Genomic DNA, 20,763 nt, shown 5'->3' on the forward strand with positions numbered 1-20,763 from the left:
TTTTTTCGGAAAGAATTTTTACGGAAAATTAACAAACGAACACAGAGGCGTAACAATAGGTTACGTAATAAATCCTGCTAATTTCTGTTCCGTACAAACAGGAAACGTAGAGATTAACAAGCTTTTAATGTTTTAGAGCAAACTGGAGTGTGATACTAAAAAGATTAAGGAGTGTTTTGTTGGATTTCCGATTTTAACTAGGTGTGTGTATGCGTGTGTGTTTATTTATATGTGTTTTCCACTTGTGGTAATTTCGTAAAGTTGAAATATCTAAACAAGTCAGTTATCATCGTCTATCTTCCTATTTAAATGATCATTTATTCTGATTAAAAAGAAGTTCTGCTGTGTAATCAAAACATATAACCATGTATTTGTGTATTTGATATTTTAATTTGTATATTGTTTAAAAACACTTTCAATTCAAGAAAATTTGGTTGTTTCTGTGCATGAGATGAACGTGACTAACTTCCGACATAATCAATCGCGAGCACTCCTCCAAAGCTTCTTTAAAAAAAGCGCGAAGATAATTTTTTTTTTTAGAAAATAAAAAGACCATTTTGAAAAGAAAACAACAACATCAACAAACTATGAAAAGTGTTACCAAGTAGATGATATAAGGCGTACAAATCGTAGCTATACAAGCGATGGTGGCGCTGCTTCCCATTCCCAGAGCCCTGACTGGGGTTGGATATAGTTCCGCTGCTTGTTGATAAACAACCATGAAGGCAGCAGAACAGCCAAATTTGCCTATAAGAGCCCCAATAGTCGTTCCGATAGCCAAATCTGTTATAAAAAAAATATATATAGTTATTTTGTTTTAATTTTGAAAATCCAATAATACATTACCAGATGAGTAAGGCGATGTTTAACAATCATTAATATCAAACAATATCCATACATTACCAGATGAGTAAGGCGATGTTTAACAATCATTAATATCAAACAATATCCATACATTACCAGATGAGTAAGGCGATGTTTAACAATCATTAATATCAAACAATATCCATAAAACATACTTCACCCTATCAACTGAATATTAATACTGCTTCTGCTTTCGAGTTTTAACCTTAACTATGTAAAATACAAGATAAGCTTATGTTTCTCTTTACTGCAATATACACCAAGAAAGAACAAAACTCTTCAGTAATCGAACAAAGGTGAAATGTAGAAACGGCATTATTACAATGTGTTAACTCCTGAAACATCTAATTATGCACCCCCACATATATATGTATTCATTATTGATTGAAAAAAAAAACAATTTACATTAAGTATCTTACTATTTTAACATACATTTTTAATGAATGACTAATAACTTTAAATACTCAAGTTTAAGTGGAGCTAGGTTGTTAAATCATAGAATGAGTTGTCATTGAACTACCTATTATCAATCGGTTGTGGTTAGTATTCTAACCCACCGATGAAATTGCGAGGCGAGTTGATCGACGTATCGCGGATTAGAATATTGAGCCTTTTGCTAATCACTAGACCACTCTTGACCCCGTATTCTGAGTGATACTAATTATTGATGAGAATGAAAGGTAATGACTCCTCATCAGAATTGTACAATAAGCAAACTCTGATTAGAAATTGTTCTTCAAAAAAAGAAGCAATTTTGTACTACAGATAGTTTAAAGTTATGAGGTTCGTTGCTGTTTCGTCTTTTCTAAAATATTTCTTATAGTTGAATTTCTGATGGTCATCGAGAGGACATAAGTCTTATTAATATCAAGACACTGTAACTGTACGCCAAAACACTGATTCTTTAAGCTTTTGAAGTTTTCAAACTGCTATCTTATAATCCTATTTTATCATACAAAAATACTTTTTTATATAATATGGAAAAACGTTTTTTTTTAGATGAGAGAAATTGAATTTGTTGAATTGAATGTGTTGAAATCGGTATTCATAAAAAAAACATCAACTGAAATATTGATTACCATCATATAATCCATTGCTTGAAAAAAATGTAATCAAGAAACTACTCTTTTTTGAGAGATACGGCTTATAAAAATATGTTTGTATATTTATTAATTCATAAAATAATTTCTGTGTCATATGACAAATTGTACTAGAGAGACTTTATATTTACCGCTTAATAGAATACGTGTATTTGGCCTTAACACAGACAAATTATTCTGAAACAAATATACACATATGCGAAAATACATAGGTGTTATAAATACTAAGGATTTTTAATATCGAAAGCGTTTTTCGATAGAATTGCTATTGTTTTATTTTAATAATATTGAAATAAAATCTAAAAATTTAAAACTATGTGTATATATATATATGGCAAATGCAGAAAGAACTGTCGAAATTAAGATATATACAGAAAGAAACATTTTGAGAAAATAATGTAACTCATAGAACTCATGAACACCATAAGACAAATAGTATATTTTGGACTACAGAGAACGAGATGGAATGATAATAGTAGGATCCATTGTAGTCAACCCCTGTAACGGAGACTGCACAAAATAAATGAATGTAAATCATAGGTAAAATTATAACAGCAACAGAAACACGGCAAACTTAAAGAAATGGTGTTCTGAAATGCAGAAAGCACCTTAATAGAACTTGATGACTTACCTTGAGGAAACGCTGTGGGTATTAAGATACTAAGGGCAGCCAGAAACATTAAGCCTACATTAGTCCATCGTCGTCCACATCTTTCCATTAAGTACCAACACAAGAAATAGGACGGTAATTCAACAATCCCGAGTAGAAAGAAGTTGAGAAATTCGTTTCCATACAGATTGGTGACGTTGATTTGTAGACCATAATAAGCCATAGAATTGGCAACCCTGTAAGTAAGGCAGTTGGTATAAAGTATTTGTAAAGAAAAAAAAACGTCTTTGAATCTTCTTTCAAATTCGAACTTGTATTTTTTTTAAATAAAACACAAGAAGCTTTCTTCTTTATAAAACATCCATAACCATATAAATTCAGCATAACGAACTTTATAAGAGTTATATTGAAGCTTACATCTATAAATCACAAGAAATCTTTGCTTTTTGAAAGATCTTCATAGAGAGCAAATAAATAAATTTAACTTTTGTGAAACTTAAAATATTCTCGTTTTTAGTGCAATGTCTCAATTTCATGACTTACGTAAGTGAAAATCTTGAAGATAATTCACTTTTCACACAGTTATAGCTATGTGTTATATCGTTCATTAAGAGCATATAGACTAATTATCATCGTTTAATTGAATGTGTTGTAAGGTTGACGGGGAAATTTATTTAGATTTTATGTTACAGAGAACAATCACAATCAGTACAAAAGATCTACTTAAAGTTATATATTAAAGTAGAATATTACGTTGTTTCGCGCGGAAATACTCTGACTTTAGTGTCTCTGCAACTATAGCGCGGGTATATTTCACCTCAGGTCAAACAACAATTACCTCTCCCATTTCTTGCATGCTGGCACCTTTTCAAGATCATTATAAACACTGGGTACTACAACTGTCGTTCACTGATTGGCTGGGAGGGTACTGTTTCATGGTTAAGAGAGAAAAAATATACTATACATTGTTTTAGCAAATTGCTTTCAGTTCGTATTTGGTTCTTGAACTTTCAAAACTTTCTGACTTGATTTTCCGTTTTGTCTTTAAGGTTTATGATATGAAACGTTTTTTTAATTATAGCTGAAATGTAAAACTTGTTTCTTTTCTGGGTTTAAGCATAATTTAGTAAGCTTAATTAGTTGTTTTTTTATTATTATATAAAAAAGTAAAAGATCTTCAGCCTATTCTAGAGATTGTTATATGGTATTATTTAGACCTTGTTTAAGTATTGAGATATTTGTCGTAAGTCCAAGTGTCTTTTCTTACTGTTTAATAAACAGTGTTGGATTTTGATTTCAAATTGTATACACTTGTATACTTGAGAGTTTACAAAATAACAAAGTACAATAAATAAAGATAGAAATAGGTTGAAGACTACTAGATATCACAACATATTATATAACACAGTTGATCAGATATTAGTTTTATTTTGTACTTATATTTAATTCCAAGTTCACCTTTAAACCTCATTTTGAATTTCTTTTTGACGGGTCATCAATCCCTGGTTTATTGTAATATAAGGAATGCTACATTTGTAAAATCCTATGGATGTTGATCTGAATTTATTGTTATATATATATATATATCTTCACACGTTTAATGTTCAACATTTAAACATTTATTTTCTAACAACTCTTAGTCCATTAATTTCACATTTTCTTTTTTATTTTGTTCAATATTAAAGATTTTTTTAATTGATGGAATGCGTTTTGAATCCTTGAACCAATAAACTGCTATGTGCCACCTATAGAATTTTTAAAAATGATGAATGATTCTTTTTTATTGAAAGGTTAAAATTTAGAGGAAAATATTTTGAAATAAATTAAGATGCATTACTTACCACGATATGGTAATTGTTAAAAAGTATTTCCTTAGTGATGGATACCGAAATAAGACAGTAAAATTCTCTGTTGTTGTGGACGATTCTTTCTCTTTTCTCATGGATTCTTCTACTTTCTGTGAAAATACTAATATTAGTACAAAAATTTCTTATCAGTAGATAACCACTTGATGATTTGGGTCAATTGCTGGTATAACTGAAATATATTTGTATTTTATAAAATTTTATACACAGGAAATATTTGATACCATTATATTCTACTTATTGTTAGTTAGTTTGTTGCTAAACACAAAGCTGCAAAATGAGCCAACTGTGCTATGCCTACTGCAGAGATCGAGACCCAAATTTTAGGGTTATAAACCCTCAAGCTTACCATTGAGCATTCTACTACAGAAATATTCTTTTCCTTTTTATTATTAAAATAACACTATTTATGTTACACTCGTAAAAGTGACAAAACCCAAGGAACTATCAAAGCCTTTTACAACCATACTGATTTTCGAGTGATTTATTTGTTAGGCATTAAATAACTATACATTTCCAAGGGACAACCCTAGTATGAAAACATAGATGCAGCATTCAAACCTTTTACGATATAGTTGTTTCGATATCATGCTTGTACCCAAGTTTGTTTGAATAAACTTCGCTAAAGCTGGTGTGGCATACAGGCTTAGCCCGAGTATCCTACATCTTTATTAAATATTAAAATTTCCAAACTTTCGGTGCTGTGTTCCTCTTACCCTAGTTACCTACTAAACTAGGTCATTCAATTAGAGTGTCACGTTTAATCTCTCGTAGGAAAGTTTCCTGTAAAGAAGAACACATTAGCTCGACATAGACTGTGATCTTTTCCACTGGCAGTTCAGGTGATACTTCAAGGTAACAACGTATCTTATTTTTCTCTGCGAATGACCATTAGTCACGTGGATAGCGCCAGTGTCCCGAGTAAAATGGCGTTGTTATTTTACGTGTATATGATGTTATGTTTTTCTAGTCCAGAAAAAAATAGCTATACTTGAATGATTCTATTTAGATTCAACCCACTTTTTGTCTGACAGCTTTTCAGAAAAGGTGTCCAAAAATACATTTGCTTTTTAAACTCTGACTCTTGTTTGTTAGAAATAAAGTTTATTTCACTGTATTTAACTTGGATACAGTCTTTTTCTCTTCTTGGAGCTCAGTCGACGTGAGATAATTCAGATTTTCGCTCCGTAATGCATTATCTGTCGGGCTTCCTGCTATGCTACGGGACCTATCCCATTACTCTAAGAAAAATCAACGCACATGAGAATATCACAGTGGGAGATATAGCTGATTATAAAATCAGCACTTTATCAAATATGTCTGTAATGAAGTACCTAAAGTCAGGTGGTATGATAGATGACAAAAAAAGGGGAAATGAGATATCGAACTATAAGAACCTCCTTTTCATTAGTAAGATTTAACATAGAAACAAGAAACTTTGTAAGAACAAAGTCTAGCATTTACTTGTCAAAAAAACTGATTAAACACGGTTATAATTAGGACTGTAGAATTTGGACATAAAGAAAGTTTATGTCACCAAAACAACAACAAGGAAACATTCAGAAAATGATCATATTGTTCAACGGCTAATAAAGTAAGTTAACTTACTTTAAGCCTCTTCACTAGATCAGTAGGCACAGAACGTCCATTTATCTTGGCCATTTTGGTCAGAATGACCACTGCTTCTTCATAGCGTTGAATAGACACCAACCAACGAGGAGATTCGGGCAAAAATCTGTAAAAAAACAACAACAGCTATTTAAGAGCAACAGTAAAGACTGTCGCAGGGATAATACGTGACAATAGAAAAGGCAAAATAGGCTTAACTCCAGTTAATTAAGTTATTTAGTCCACTCCATTGTATTTTTAATCCTACAGAAGTCTTCTCAAATAAATATGTGATAATATTTTGTAAAAAAATAGATTTTTCTTAAGTACATAAAGATAATTTTTTGTTTGGTTCAGCAAAATGAGGGATTTGGATGACGTCAGATCCAGTACAACAAATGAAAAACATTAAATGGTTACTTCTATATTCGTTCTATTTAAGAGAGAATACAATATACACAAGCTTGTTTTGTTTGTTTGTTTGAAGTTAAGCACAAAGCTACGCAATAGGCTATCTGTGCTCTGCCCACCACGGGTATCGAAACCTGGTTTTTAGCGATGTAAGTCCGCATACATTCCGCTGTGCCACTGGGGGGGGGGGGCTTACACGAACCATACAAAGTTGAGACATTACATTTTAAAGTAAAGCTGTTATACCAGGAGAGAGGGTTTCAGGCAAAACCAAATATGAACACAGCAGCATTACCCCCCCCCCCTCCGTCATAATTCCAATTTGCTTTACTATTAAACGTTTTCTGGTTGTTTTGTTACAAAAGTTAGATATTATATTTATTTATTGAGAGTAAACAGCGGCTTGTTACAAAAGAAGGATATTATGCAGAAGTCAAGATTATCTTTACGAGGCTTATTAAATGTTACAATATGAATGACATCATATGTGATGTTATCGTCACATAACTTTCTCAGTTAATAGTTGATCTTAGTTAAGTTTGAAGTATCACAGACAGGGCAAAAAATAGGTTTCTACACCTGAAGAGTTTGTCTCAGCTCTGAATTCAAAATATAACACGCCAGTAGAAGGTGTGTATTCTTCAGTGAGAAAAAAAAAAGTCAAATTAAAGTTTCTGGTAGAACAACTTATACCAGTTGTAGTTAACAACTGACTTGTATACTATACGTAACAAACATAATCACACAAAATCATCACGACAGCCTTGGAAATAATTGAGATTGAATCACCTAATACTTGAAGAAAAACAGTTATGACCATTAAAAAAAAAAGGTCTGCCAACAGGCTATATAATGTTGTTTCTAACTTTATTTCATTTACTGCGAGATATATATAAAAAGCGAGAAATATTTATTCGATTCTAAAGATGTGTAAAACACGTTGGTTACTGGTCAAATAGTGATGATACATATTTACGAAATAATTGCATTCAGCATCTACTAAAAAACGTTCAAGGTTTATTAGTTTCCACAGCTAAATGATGTACCAAGTTGCTCTCACTTTGTTAGCGTGAGTTACAAGGGACGCGAATAGAAAGTTTCTATGGTTCTATATATTCTATAAAACTAAATGGTTTAACAGAAACATACAAAAGCGGTAAGTTTTAGAAGCAATAAAAATGAAATCGTATTACACGATGGAAACTAATTGAATAAGTTGTGTGCTATTATCACGAGTGTAAAGTTACCCTAACTAACGTACCTCCAATAAAAGAAGTATGGAATGCAAAAGCAGGTAGTTACAAGCCCAAAAGTCTTCCAGTTCGGAATCAGAAAGGCTAAAAGAGGCAAAATACACAATCCTGTCGTCCATCCGATGCAGGCGATTCCCATCATTTGAGTGCGCTTCTCTTTTCCAACAATTTCAACCACTGACAGAAAATTAAATATGGAGATATATATATATCATGGTTGATGTTTGTGTTCATATATTAAATTATATTCAATTAAATATGCAGATATATATGTATATCATGTTTGTTGTTTTTGTTCATATATTAAATTAAATTAAATATGCAGATATATATATATATATATATCATTGTTGTTGTTTGTGGTGTTCATATATTAAATATGCAGATATATATATATATATATCATGGTTGTTGTTTGTGGTCATATATTTCATGGCTTTGCTCTGAAGATGTTTTGGTTTTGATTATACATATATTTATTAAGTGAAATATCATTTAAACGATATCATTACCTGGAATTTGTTGTAATACTAGTACTGATGGCTTGAAGGATGCTATCGAACCAAAAAATGGGTTGGGTGTTAGAGTGAAATATTATTTTAAATTACTAAAAAAAAAAAAAAAGGCAGTGAGCGCAATAAGCTAAAGGATAATTATACTGGAAATTCTAAACATCATTTCAATCCTGCGACAATAAATATTACGCCTCTAAGTCTGTGATTTATGAAATGTGTTGCATGAACTAAACATTTATAATAATGAAAATATAGTGTTAATTACAATTTTTAGCTTTGAAATTCTTGGAGTAGCCTAGAACAGTAAGTAGTTTAAATATTTGTTAAGTAATCATTTAAAAACATATATTTGAAACTGAACTGTACAATTTCAAAATGTTAACGCTGAGCTTCCATTGGTAATATTCACCCACATGATCAGTTTGTATTTAATTGAGTGTTACATGTAAAATAACTTCTTTACAAAAATGTTACCATATACGATATGTCTTCGAAAGAAGGTATTACAAGACAGTTATATTAGAGAAATTGCCACACATCCACTGCTCTGTATTTACAGATTACACTCATGATGTGTAGTTAACTATACATTATGGTTTGTTTTGTTTCCTGGACTACCTGAATGTTGTTTTCCAGGGACAGTTGGTCAGTTACTTTCCTTTTTTTTTTCTTGAAAGACGTATTACACGAACTGGCAGTTCACACGTCTCTTTATTTACACTGAAACTAAATTCTCGGAGGTGTAAAAATTGTCTATTTTTAAATTTAGATCTGTTGGTGGTCAAATGGAACAACATACATACGAGTAGAAATAATTTGGTATGTATTTAGAAGTAATTATTCAACATAATTTAATCAGCAATCTTTGAATATTGTTTAAAAATCGCTCAAAAAGTATTGTAGTAAACTATTATTTGCGTCGATGGTCAAGAGTCGACGCACATTTAGCTATAGTCTAACTCTGTGACCAATATGGTCTTGAATTGGTTTAAATTGCTATTTGGGGGAGGGGGGAGTCTCTAAAACACATATGAATAACTAACGATCTAGGAATATTTAAGAGAAAAGCACAGAATATTACAAAAAAAAATCGTGTAAAGCTTTGGAAATTAAAACTATACAAAAGCAATTTTCTCATTATATTGAAAATAAAAGAATCTAAATACCGGTGAGAGAGAAAAAAGTGAATAGGGGCTTACACATAATATATGGCACTTGGAATATTGTTGGTATTAGCGAGCCGTTGATTAGTCGGAATACAGCAAATGCTATAAAACTGGGTAAGACGAGCGAAATCACCCCAGACGAAAGAGTCACGGTCACACAGATAAAAAAGGTCAGCTTCCTTCCTATTCTGTAAAGAAAGCAAAAAATATTTCGTCAAACATTTTCTTGGAGGTTATTTTGTTTGCTTATAATATTACTATTAATTATATATTATTATCAATATATATTGCATTTATAATTGCACATAAACACCTGAAATATCCTCTTAACTTTAGTGTTTATTGTGAAAATAATTACTGGCCTGATACAAGGAATTAAATTAAATTATGTCATTTAAATATTTATATTAATACATAAACGTCATATTTCAGTATTATTTTGATGTTCTTGCTTATACAATTCTAAAATATTTTGAATACAAAAAACTAAAACAAACTTTTTATCTCTGAAAGTTCATATTATTTCTCTCACAATTTATGTGTCGGTATTTTTTACTAATGTTCAATCTGTTGACCAGTGAAGCACTGTTGACCAGTAAAGCATGCATGTTGCATATTTCACGGCTTCACACATACTCAAACATCAGCTTTGTTAAATACAGCTCTTTGTATTTAGAAACTGGTTAACATTTCAAAATATATTTAATAAGTTACTTGGGATGCTCTTTGGGATGTTAGTGATATAAAATGGAGGTAGGGACAAATTAGCACGTAAGGAGTTGACATGTACTGCATTATAACAGAAAGTTAAACTCTACATAACTTGTGTAAGATCATAGATACACATTATAGTGCAGAAATAAACCACATAATAAAAATCACGGAAAACAATACAAATCAAACACTATTTACGTACAGTTTAACACGGCATTGTATATAAAATATATACACGAGAAAATGTACATATATACATTTGTTCATCAACAAAAACTTGTAGGTAAAACATTAGGCATATATATATATATATATTAACAAGATATATACCTTACTGTACTATTATCAAATATGTATATCATACATCGGAATATCAAATAGATGGAGAAGTTAAAATAATGCAAAGGATGTCCAAGAATTTTGGAAACACTTTGGAAAAATATACTTGGAAAACTTTTTAATCATATAGACACACGGTTTGTTGCACGGTCAACATTAATGTATAAAGTTTTTTACGGTATACAATCACCATAGTTCAACATGTGCACCATAAGTTACACGCGAAATGTACATTGTAAGGGTAACATTTGTGAAGGCTTCTGGGATACATTGATACAATTCATCCTCTCTCACATCCTTACTAGTGTAATCCATGTCCTTTATGAAGCCTATAAAAAAAATACACGTGCGTAATATGTTTTTTTTTTACTCAAGCACAAAGCTACAAAAAGGGCTATCTGTGCTTAGCTGTCCTTAGTTTTAAACTAATAGACTAGAGGTAGGTCAGCTAATCAATTGTACCCACATCAAATCTTGCGATACTTTTTATCGAATAGTGATATTTTAACTGTCACTATCATAGTGCTCCTATGCGTAGCACATTTTTGCGGCAAGGGGATATTAACCATGAATCGTCGTATTGGTAGTCTAAGCCAGATAATAATTAAATCGTGTCCCCTATTAATAAAAAGACACTAAGCAATTTATTAAGTCTGTTTTTAATTGTTGCTCTTATTTTCTTTTTACCTACGAGTGTTGATTTATTAACTTAAGTTTTTAGAATCTCTGGCTTAAGTTGAATTATCGACTTACACATTAAAATGTTTTGTTTAAATTTTATGTGTTTATAAATAGAGTAATTCAAAAATCCACTTACAAGCAAGAATTAGAGAGAAATAAAAAATTAACTGTTATATGGAACGAGGTGTTTGGGCCTAACCTGTGACAATGGTACTGAGTTTATTCAAAATCATCTTCAAAATACGTCCTTCGGAAATGTTATTAATATTACTGTCAAGATGTAAACGATAACAAACGGGACATTTTAACCAAAAAAATCGCTCATCAAGAACAACAGTTAGAGCGATCGGCGTCCGCATGGGGGCAAGAGGCACTTGCCCTCCTGGATTATTAATTTTGCGTTTCCCTAGTTATGGCTTTGATATCGTTTTGTCATCTTGCTCTCCTCTGTAATATATATTGCAGACGCCCATGATTAGAGCCATAAATATACCTCTTTCATCTATATGGAGTTATGACAAAAAATATCTAAATCCGACCATAGCAAAGTTTGTTACAGACCTAGATTTAAAATGCAAGGTCAGAATTTTGCATAAGCACTGAGGTCATTGCACCATTTATGAGCCAAAAAGGTTAAAATATTAAAATAAAAACATAAGGTAGCACACAAACATCGTGTTGTAGCTGCTCCGAAAACCTAAATAATGTCACAGCATACAGTTGAATAACAGTTTTATAAGGAATTATTGTGTGGAGAGTATCACCAGAATACGCGGGTTGCTATCTAATTGTATGACGAAAGGTTACTAAATGAACGTCATTCATTCGCGTGAAATGATAGAAAATGTGCGTCAGCGGCTGCGTGTGACAGGATCATTTGCTCCTAGACTCCGTGAGGACAGACTAAAAACGTCAATGAGTATAGACGAAGAAGCTCCTATATTGACATTGTCACATTTAGACAGCACTTTTAAACACATCAATTGATTGTTGGCTGTCATTTTGTAGTACTAATAGGATGTTTACCTCATCTTTATTTATGCTTTTAGCTGTTGTTGTGAAGCGATTTCGGAGAAGTTTAGCGCAAAATGTTTGCAGTTGCCACTTTTGGTGTATAATGTACGTTGATAAAAGTTTCGGAGGACGTAACCTTGGACTTTACCTTGAATAATCTCAATAATATTGTTCCAAAATAGGCCCACAATACCTCATTCCATACCACTGACAATTATTCTCCTAAACCTCTCTGTTTCTGAAGTATTTACCTGTAAAACTCTTAAATGACAGGTTTATTCATAGGGGAATCTAGATGTTTATGAGTACTATATATGCAAGAAATATATAGAAAAAAAACATTTCTGCAGAGAGTTGGTCTTTAAACAAAAACTTAAAAAAAAACAACGAAGAACTCAAGAGTTCATTTCTGTTTTTGAACCCAGCTTCATGACAATAAGAAGACCTAACGAATACTCTAAAAAGAAAAGTTAAACCTTCTAAATAAATAATAAACATAGCAAAAAAAAAACAACAACATATTTTGAATTAGTACCTAATTAATATGAAGAATCATAACTTTATGCTGAAAATTTAACTTCATTAAGAGAATTTCAGGAAACGTGTGGATTAACTATGAAAGTAGACTTTGAAGACACAAAACATGAATACATATATACTTACTTATCACTAAGAGCTGTTTGATTACAAACCTTGTAAAAGTTAATGTCAGTGTGAAAGCTTCTGTTCATATTTGTATTTGTTATTGTACATTTTTGTTACTAATACACATTCTCTGCTTGCGTTTTTCGCATTTATTCAAATTTCATTGCTTACCTGTCAGACATGGCACCATATATCGGGGTGGCGACAGCAGCGCCTACACTAGATAGTGTAAAAATGAGGTGAGGTAGATGGTCCTTTTCACATACCAAATCCCACTAGAAAGTAAACAAAAGCAAGTTAGTTCTTAAGAATAACAAATAATACAGGTGTTTATTATAGCCGTGGTATGGGATGGCAAGAAGTGTTTTGAAGATAATACAGTCAACATCTGATTGAGCCTAGCTTAAGATAGCATTATATGGATGTAAGAATTCTTAATCAAAGTTGTAGCGTACGATAAAAAAAGGTAATGGACGTACTTTGCTGGACCCAGATTAGAGCCAATTGAGCACATTTGTATTTGATCTACGAGACCAAAAGATCACTTCTGGCAGTATCCTGCGAGTACACAGATAGTTTTATGAGTGTGAAAAAGTTTGACAAAAAATCGGCCTATTAGACTAAATATTCATAAATAATCGCCATCATTTTAAATATCGCTTTGAAATATCGAATACTTGCATTTGTGAAATCTTATTAAGCTATGTTGTTTTTAAAAAATAAGTAACTTTGTTTGTAGTTAAGCACAAAGCTACACGATGGGTTATCTGTGCGGTTTCTAGCGTTGTAAGTCCGTAGGCATACCGCTGTGCCACGGGGTGGCGTTTTAAAACACATTTCTGATTACACTGATGACGTTTCTTGCCAGTTGAAAACTTATCTATTTTATTTTATCTCGTAATACAATTATTTTTTCATTGTATTAGGAGATAATTTGCTTCAAGATTCTCACTTTATAACATAATCTTATGTTCTCGTCTGGCAAACCTTTAAGCATGGGAAATTGTTTGTGTAATGATCTAGATCCTGTTTTTCCCATGATTTGCTAGTCACAAGCATCTATGGGTCGAGTGCAACCCTATGGTTAGGGTGACGAACTGTGGATTCAAGGTTCCTTAGTTCAAGACCCGTTACCGCAAAAAAAAAAAAAATCGCGCTCTGCCTTTTTGAGGCACGGGTGCGTTATAATAGCGACTGTTAAATCCAAGTATTCGATTAGAGTAGCCTACGAGCTAGCAGTGGGTAGTGTTGAGTAGCTGCCTTCTCTCTAGTCCATTACTTTAAAATTAAGGTTTATATTCTTATGAATCAGGTCTCAGTATGGTCGACCTGTCTTTGTTGATCTACCACCGAAGATGGATGAAGGTGAATCTAAGTTAGGTAATAAAACAAATAAATAAGGATTTTTAAATTGAAGGTTAACAAACAAGAAATGAGTAATGAATTGATGACTAACTAAACAGAAAAAGTACAATTAAACGCACTCAAATGAATCACTATGTAGAACACCCAATCAGCTTCAGTCCAACACACACACACACCGTTCTGCAGTGGTTATGTGTATATGTAAACATATGTCTTTTTATTTCCGTTAAAACCTGGCTTACTTCAGCCACAAGATGTGACTGCAAAATTAGGAATTAATTAATATATACGATATATATATAAAAAGTCTGTTCTAAATGAGTGGAGATGCTTGGAAGAAGCAAAAATAAAAGGAAAACGATTTAGATTGAATGTCATGATAATTAGTAATATCAAGTTCTTTAATATACTTATATATGTTTTTTTCTGGTGATAATTAGTTATACATAGTCAACATTGCTTGTTCTGCTCTCAGTGTGGTAAATCCTCAATGTGGCACTGGATGGTAAACACGATCAGGATCATCTGAAAGGAGTGACATAAAATACTGATTCAACAGATGTTCCAGAGTAGGTATGAGGCATAGAGACTATTGGACTGGATGATCAGATGTATCAGTAAATATACACTACAGGAGTTGTGGCACTGGATGGTAAACACGATCAGGATCATCTGAAAGGAGTGACATAAAATACTGATTCAACAGATGTTCCAGAGTAGGTATGAGGCATAGAGACTATTGGACTGGATGATCAAGTGTATCAGTAAATATACTATTTTGAGTAGAGAAATATCGTAAGACATGACGGTCATAAAGATATTTAGTAGGACTAGGTAGCTGGACGTTACATGCTAATCTAAAAGCATGATATTCCAAAATCTGCAAACGAAGATAAAAGGAAGATGGGGCAGAAATCCGTGCAGTATAATCGTAAGTGAGACAAGGTCAAATAAAATGAAGCTTAGGTCAAGAGGTTATTTCGTTACTCAAAGATACTAGAGGAGCTTTCCGGGTAAACTGTTTGTCAGAAGTTACTCCAAGTTATTTCACTGTGTCAGGGAGTTTGATCAAAACATTATCAACCCGAACGTTAAATAGAAAATGATCACGACATTGACGACACTTGTGTCATGTAAGCCCAAACAGAATAACTCTGGTTTTATGAGCATTAATGTTAAGACGCCAGTAATGACTCCACATAATGAATTTATTGAGAGCAGCTTGTACTTGTAGGATCTTGTTGAGGGCAACCATCAGCTTGCGCATAAGCAGCAAAACAGTATCGTCATTTATTGATAAAGAGAGAAACGGAAGGAGAAGGAAATGACACGACATAAAAATACAGCACATAGAGAAAGGGGGATAAAACTGAACCTTGGGAACCTCCAGCAACCCCTCCCCCCAAAATAAGGTTTCGAGTTAGTACACTCTATAAAGGTTTTGGCAGAAAGATTCAGAAGAAAAAAGTGAATAAGTCGGATATAAGTAAGTGAAATTTGCAGATATCTGAGTCTATACATTAATCCTCAGTACCAGATGACTCAAAAACACTTAGAAAGACAAAAAAGAAGAAGACAACATGGGTTTGAAATGTTAATATTGTAAATAATGGTATTAGATAACTTTAAGAGCTGATCCATTGTTGAAAGATGAGGATGGAAACCAGGTTGAGCTATATGAACATGCAGTCTGCGAATGAGAATTATTTCAAGAGATTTGTTAAGAACACTAGTAAGACTGATGGGATGATAAGATTCAATGTTCATTGAAAACTTAGATGGTTTCAAGAAAAGTAGAATAGTGGATATATTTCCAAGAATCTGGGTAAAAGCCAGTGTAAAGCAGGAAATTGTAGAAAGTGACCAGAAGAAGTAGAGAAATCGTGCTGGGACATGTTAGAGATGAGAGTAAGTTAATCCATCTATACCAGGAGTCGTGTTGCACATACTTTTAAAAATTAAATGAATAGCCTAAAGGGAACATTCAGAGATCATTATATGAGAATATTCTCAAGATTTGGGGTGAGGTCCGGGAGTGAGGGATCAGTCTGAAAAACAAAATACTTCTGAAAAATTCTCGTGATTCAAAGAGGGTTAACCTGGAGCATGGAAGTTGGATTCTAGAAAGGAAGAAAATGCATTAGCTTACCAATGAAAAAAAGACATGCTGCACCATTGACCAAAATTTAGTACAATGGAGTAGAGCATTGTCTTATCAGGGGTTTAACTTGTTTCCGGTATTGTAAAATAATGAGAGAACTGCAAAGTGTGTTGCAAATCCTATGGCAATGGCATTGCGTTACCTCTCGCACAAGATTACAGGTAAACTACTGTGAATCATGAGAATGGTGCAGAACCAAAGTATCATGAGAACGGCAATAATCTCATAGCAGCAGAAAAGAGAGACATATAAGATTCACAACCCAACGAGACGTCACAGATTTATATGGCATAAAATATGCAGTATGGATATGTTAAGATTCAGATGAGAGTGGATTCCAGGGCAGAGAAAATGTGGTCACATCAGAAGAAGAGGTGAGATGCACAACAGCATCACCAACTGCTCTATGGGAGTAATAGGCAGATCAGTCAGCATTATGAAAATTCAAAAAGGATTTAAGAATGAGTATAGATGTGGTTAGCTTTAAGTCGAAATCTGATGGGAAGATGATCACATGATCACTTCTAATTGGAGAGAGCATGCTTATGGAAAGAAGTGATGCAACACTGACAGAAACAAAAACAACATCCAATAACAAATTGCATTTAGGATGGCGAGGAGAAGGGAGATATAGTAAAGAATCTGAAAGGTCACACAATACGGAGTGAAAGCGAGAGAGGTCGGATGAAGATCAGCTGTAGAGGTTGATGTCTGCTAGAACTGTGTATCCGTGAAACATAAAATCCAATAAACTGAAAAAGATGTATGTTAATAGTGTCCAGAAGAGATTTATATTGTAACTAAGGTAAGTATCCAAGCAGGGAAATAAACAATGTCCAAAAAAAGGTTCGGGACAATCATTTGGAAGAAGAAAACGGAAAGGATATCTTACAACTCTATATATATATATATGTAACAACCCTGCATCTGCTGATATTTGAAGGATGATCACAGTGATGAAAATTATAATGAAACAACTTCACTTTTTGTGTGGGCTTAAGAAATATTTCACCGCGGAGGATGCAATTATAACTATCGGCAACAGGGAATGTCTTGAGCAGAGGAAGATTCGTAAGGAAAAAGCAGATATTAACAAATAAGGAATTTAACATAATATCTTGGAATACTCTAGTTTTTTGTGTTCCCAAAGTCGACAAAAATGAAAATGAGTATCAAATATACAGTAGGTAGCCTACATGTTTAGTTTAAAGACTACTGTAGCAGCATAATTGACACTGACAAGGCCAAATTGTGTTTGATAAGAATAAATATTTTGAAAGTAATGGTAAAAAAATTGAATAATTTTCTCGAGAGTAGGACGAGAGAAAACTGAGTTTGAAGGAGAAATAACTGGTCAGAAATATTGAATGAAGCCGTTATGGAAGGATCATCCAACTTAGGAGAAGGTTTGCCACGACACTTATTGGAATAAGTTCAGGTGACAAGTATTATACACTGGAGGCAATTCCAAGTGAGTGCACTGGCAGACAAAATGGGAATTTTTACATCGTGGGCATACAGGTGTGTTAGGGCGTTTTGCAGTTGTGTTAAAGTTGTAAGCATGGTTAAGGAGGAGGTGTCTGAGAAATTTCAAACTGATAACGTTGGTGAAAGATGTCGAAGAGCATAGTTAATGACATCACTGCTTTTAGCGAGAATGCATATCAGAGAGGTCGAACCTTTGGCACTTTTCATCCTGATGGCTTGATGATCCATGATCTTATATTCCAGCAATTCAGAGATAACGTCCTGTTTAGTGACTAGAGAATCCACTCCAAGGATAACATACGAATACAGTGGAGATCTAATAAAGAAGGTTTTTGTTGTTTGACATAGGCAGAGCTGATTTTTTTAATGATGGTATATGGATCTAGATTCAATAGGCCCATTTGATGACAAAAGATGACATAAAGTCGATTATTGTAAGTCTTGATAATGACTCCATTACGAGTTGGAATAAGTTGATTAATATCGTCTCGGAGACAGTATTTTATTAGTTCTAAGTAAAGTTCTGGGTTTAGCAAAATTAAGGATCCACTTGAGAAAGGAGAAACACGGAAATGGGCGAAGCATGACGAAGAAGGAACAGAAGGCATAACATTCGAAGTGATAGATGAACTTGTGGCAGGAAGAGCAGAAGAACCAACAATCTCTGCAAACATGGGCAACACTGCTGGCGCAGATGACACACAAACGAGAAGAAAAAGGAAGTCCGAGTCCATATCAGCATGTTCAGATGAATTGGGATGGGAATCAGGTTTGTCAGACAGCTTGACAAGTGACAACTAGGTGAATAAACAGTCACCTCAGACGTTCCTAGACCATAGTGGGAAGTCAAGAGTGCATGTAGGCCAAAACGTGGCACATTCAAAATCAACGAATATACACGAGTGAAAAATAAACGAGTAAAGAAGATTCAAATAAACGTAACACACCCAAACTTAATAACTGAAATATCAACCAGAAGGCACGAGAAATCTGAAGAATGCTAAAAAAACTAATGCAAGCTAATGTTCATATAAAGAATAAAAGTACTTTTCTCCATCATACAGTTTACAACTTGTATATGCATAACCTGTAAAACCTCCAAAATACATATTTACAGTTGTTATTTTTAGAAAACTTGTATATTGTATCTGATATTCACTCTCCTCTACCACGAAATATCGCTAAATCAGCAATGTAGGGTCGAATGAATAACTCTGAGATCAACTACCTGCCCCCCAGTGTCACAGCGGTATGTCTGCGGACTTACAACGCTAGAGTCCGGGTTTAGATACCCATGATGGGCAGAGCACAGATAGCCATTGTGTAGCCCATTACAAACAAGCAAGCAATCAACTACCTAATACTATGTCAAATGGCATTCTGTAAAAGGTCAGGACATGCGCACTTGGACCTCCTACATGTGCATATAGGATTAATTGATTTATAATTTAAAACAACGTAAATTCCAGAAAAAGTATTTATTAAGCAACGTTTCAGCTTACACATTCTAATCTAACCTCTTTAAGATGTTAAGTCTGTCCTGCTGGTTCCTGGTTGACGGGACGGCTGGGTCGTCTTAGCAGCTGCCGAGAACTGATTAAGTTCTGGTATTATCTCTGAATAATGTATAGTTTTAGTTTATTTTTGTTTTGTTAGCTCTTCAACGTGACAAACAAACACGCTTCATTTGTGTTAAGAATAATTTTAAAAAATATATACTGATACACCTGTTAACGTATACCTTAATGCTGTTAAGATTTGTTCTTTTAACAGAAAGTGTCAGTATTTAGTAATGTAATTTATTATCATATCTATACTACTTGTACTTACTGTGGCAGTTCGTTCAGTTTCTCAATAGTACAATTAATCCATTCTAATAGATAAAAAAGTTAAAACAACATTAGTCATATAGGCTGAACGGCTAGATCAAAGACTCCAAGATTCAGGCATAGACATCACAATTTTGGAAGTTCTGATCAGAAGAAGGACAGTAGTCAGCAGAAATCGCCGCCTACATAATAACGGAATTGACTGTCACTTTTATAACGCGCTAGCAACCTATAGTGCGAAGTGTGTTCAGGAGCATATTGTGAACTCCAACCTTGGACCTTCAGATACGCAGCTCGACACACTAATCTTTGTGTCACAGCTGCCCAATGATGTTTCAGTGCCGTCAAGAAAGAAGTTTATTTTCAGCGAAGGGAAAGCAATGGTCAATTTTCCTTCATGGAACACATCGTGAACAAATTATGATACAAAAATGTAACCAACAATTAGTTGCGAGAGGGACTTACTTAGAGTTAGTTTATCACACACAAAAAGTTTTCGTATGAGCCTCGTTCATTGGTCTGTTATAAACACACTCTTAAGTTATGTGTATAGCTTGATCAGATGAGCAAACGTGGAATGGTTGATATCATCCGAAAACAAACAAGTCAAACATAAAACTGAAGAACATATTTTACTATTGTTGAGAAGAACAGTATATTTAGAAAATTTAAACAGTTGAAAAACTATGAGTACATAAACACCCATTTCAATAACTGTAGTTTATATTGTTTGCAAGCCGCCGAAGAAAACATTTGTTGAATTCGTTTACCTGGCTACTTTTATGTTCAATATTTTAACTTGGTCATGAAAGTTGTGTATAATAATCACCTCCTTCTTATAATCAAGTATAGGTGTTGTAATCTTCCTTCTGTGTCATTAAGGTTATGTACAATATTCACCTACTTCTTATAATCAAGTACAGGTATTGTAGTCCACCTTCTGGGTTATATAGGTTATGCACAACATTCACTTACTACTTATGATTAAGTATAGATACTGTAGTCCTCCTTCCTTATCATTAAGGTTATGTATATATTCTCATATTCCTTATAATCAAGTATAGGTACTGTAGTCCTCCTTCTGTGTCATTAAGGTTATGTATATATTCTCATATTCCTTATAATCAAGTATAGG

General features: G+C 33.3%; 1 protein-coding gene across 2 annotated transcripts in view; it reads right to left on the reverse strand.

Annotated features, from left to right (window-relative positions):
* The window catches only part of LOC106469901 (carcinine transporter-like), a 46,563-nt gene that overhangs the window by 21,776 nt on the left and 4,024 nt on the right, over positions 1-20,763 (reverse strand). For both annotated transcript variants that reach the window (XM_022398479.1, XM_022398478.1), the window contains exons 2-8: positions 12,957-13,060; positions 9,426-9,580; positions 7,720-7,888; positions 6,048-6,174; positions 4,416-4,531; positions 2,596-2,810; positions 602-783 (exon numbers count right to left, since the gene is read on the reverse strand). In XM_022398479.1, the coding sequence (XP_022254187.1) occupies positions 602-783; positions 2,596-2,810; positions 4,416-4,531; positions 6,048-6,174; positions 7,720-7,888; positions 9,426-9,580; positions 12,957-13,060 (1,068 nt within the window). The remainder of the gene's footprint in view (positions 1-601; positions 784-2,595; positions 2,811-4,415; positions 4,532-6,047; positions 6,175-7,719; positions 7,889-9,425; positions 9,581-12,956; positions 13,061-20,763) is intronic.

Source organism: Limulus polyphemus, unplaced genomic scaffold (assembly GCF_000517525.1).
Source record: "Limulus polyphemus unplaced genomic scaffold, Limulus_polyphemus-2.1.2 Scaffold3718, whole genome shotgun sequence".
NCBI lineage: Eukaryota > Metazoa > Arthropoda > Merostomata > Xiphosura > Limulidae > Limulus > Limulus polyphemus.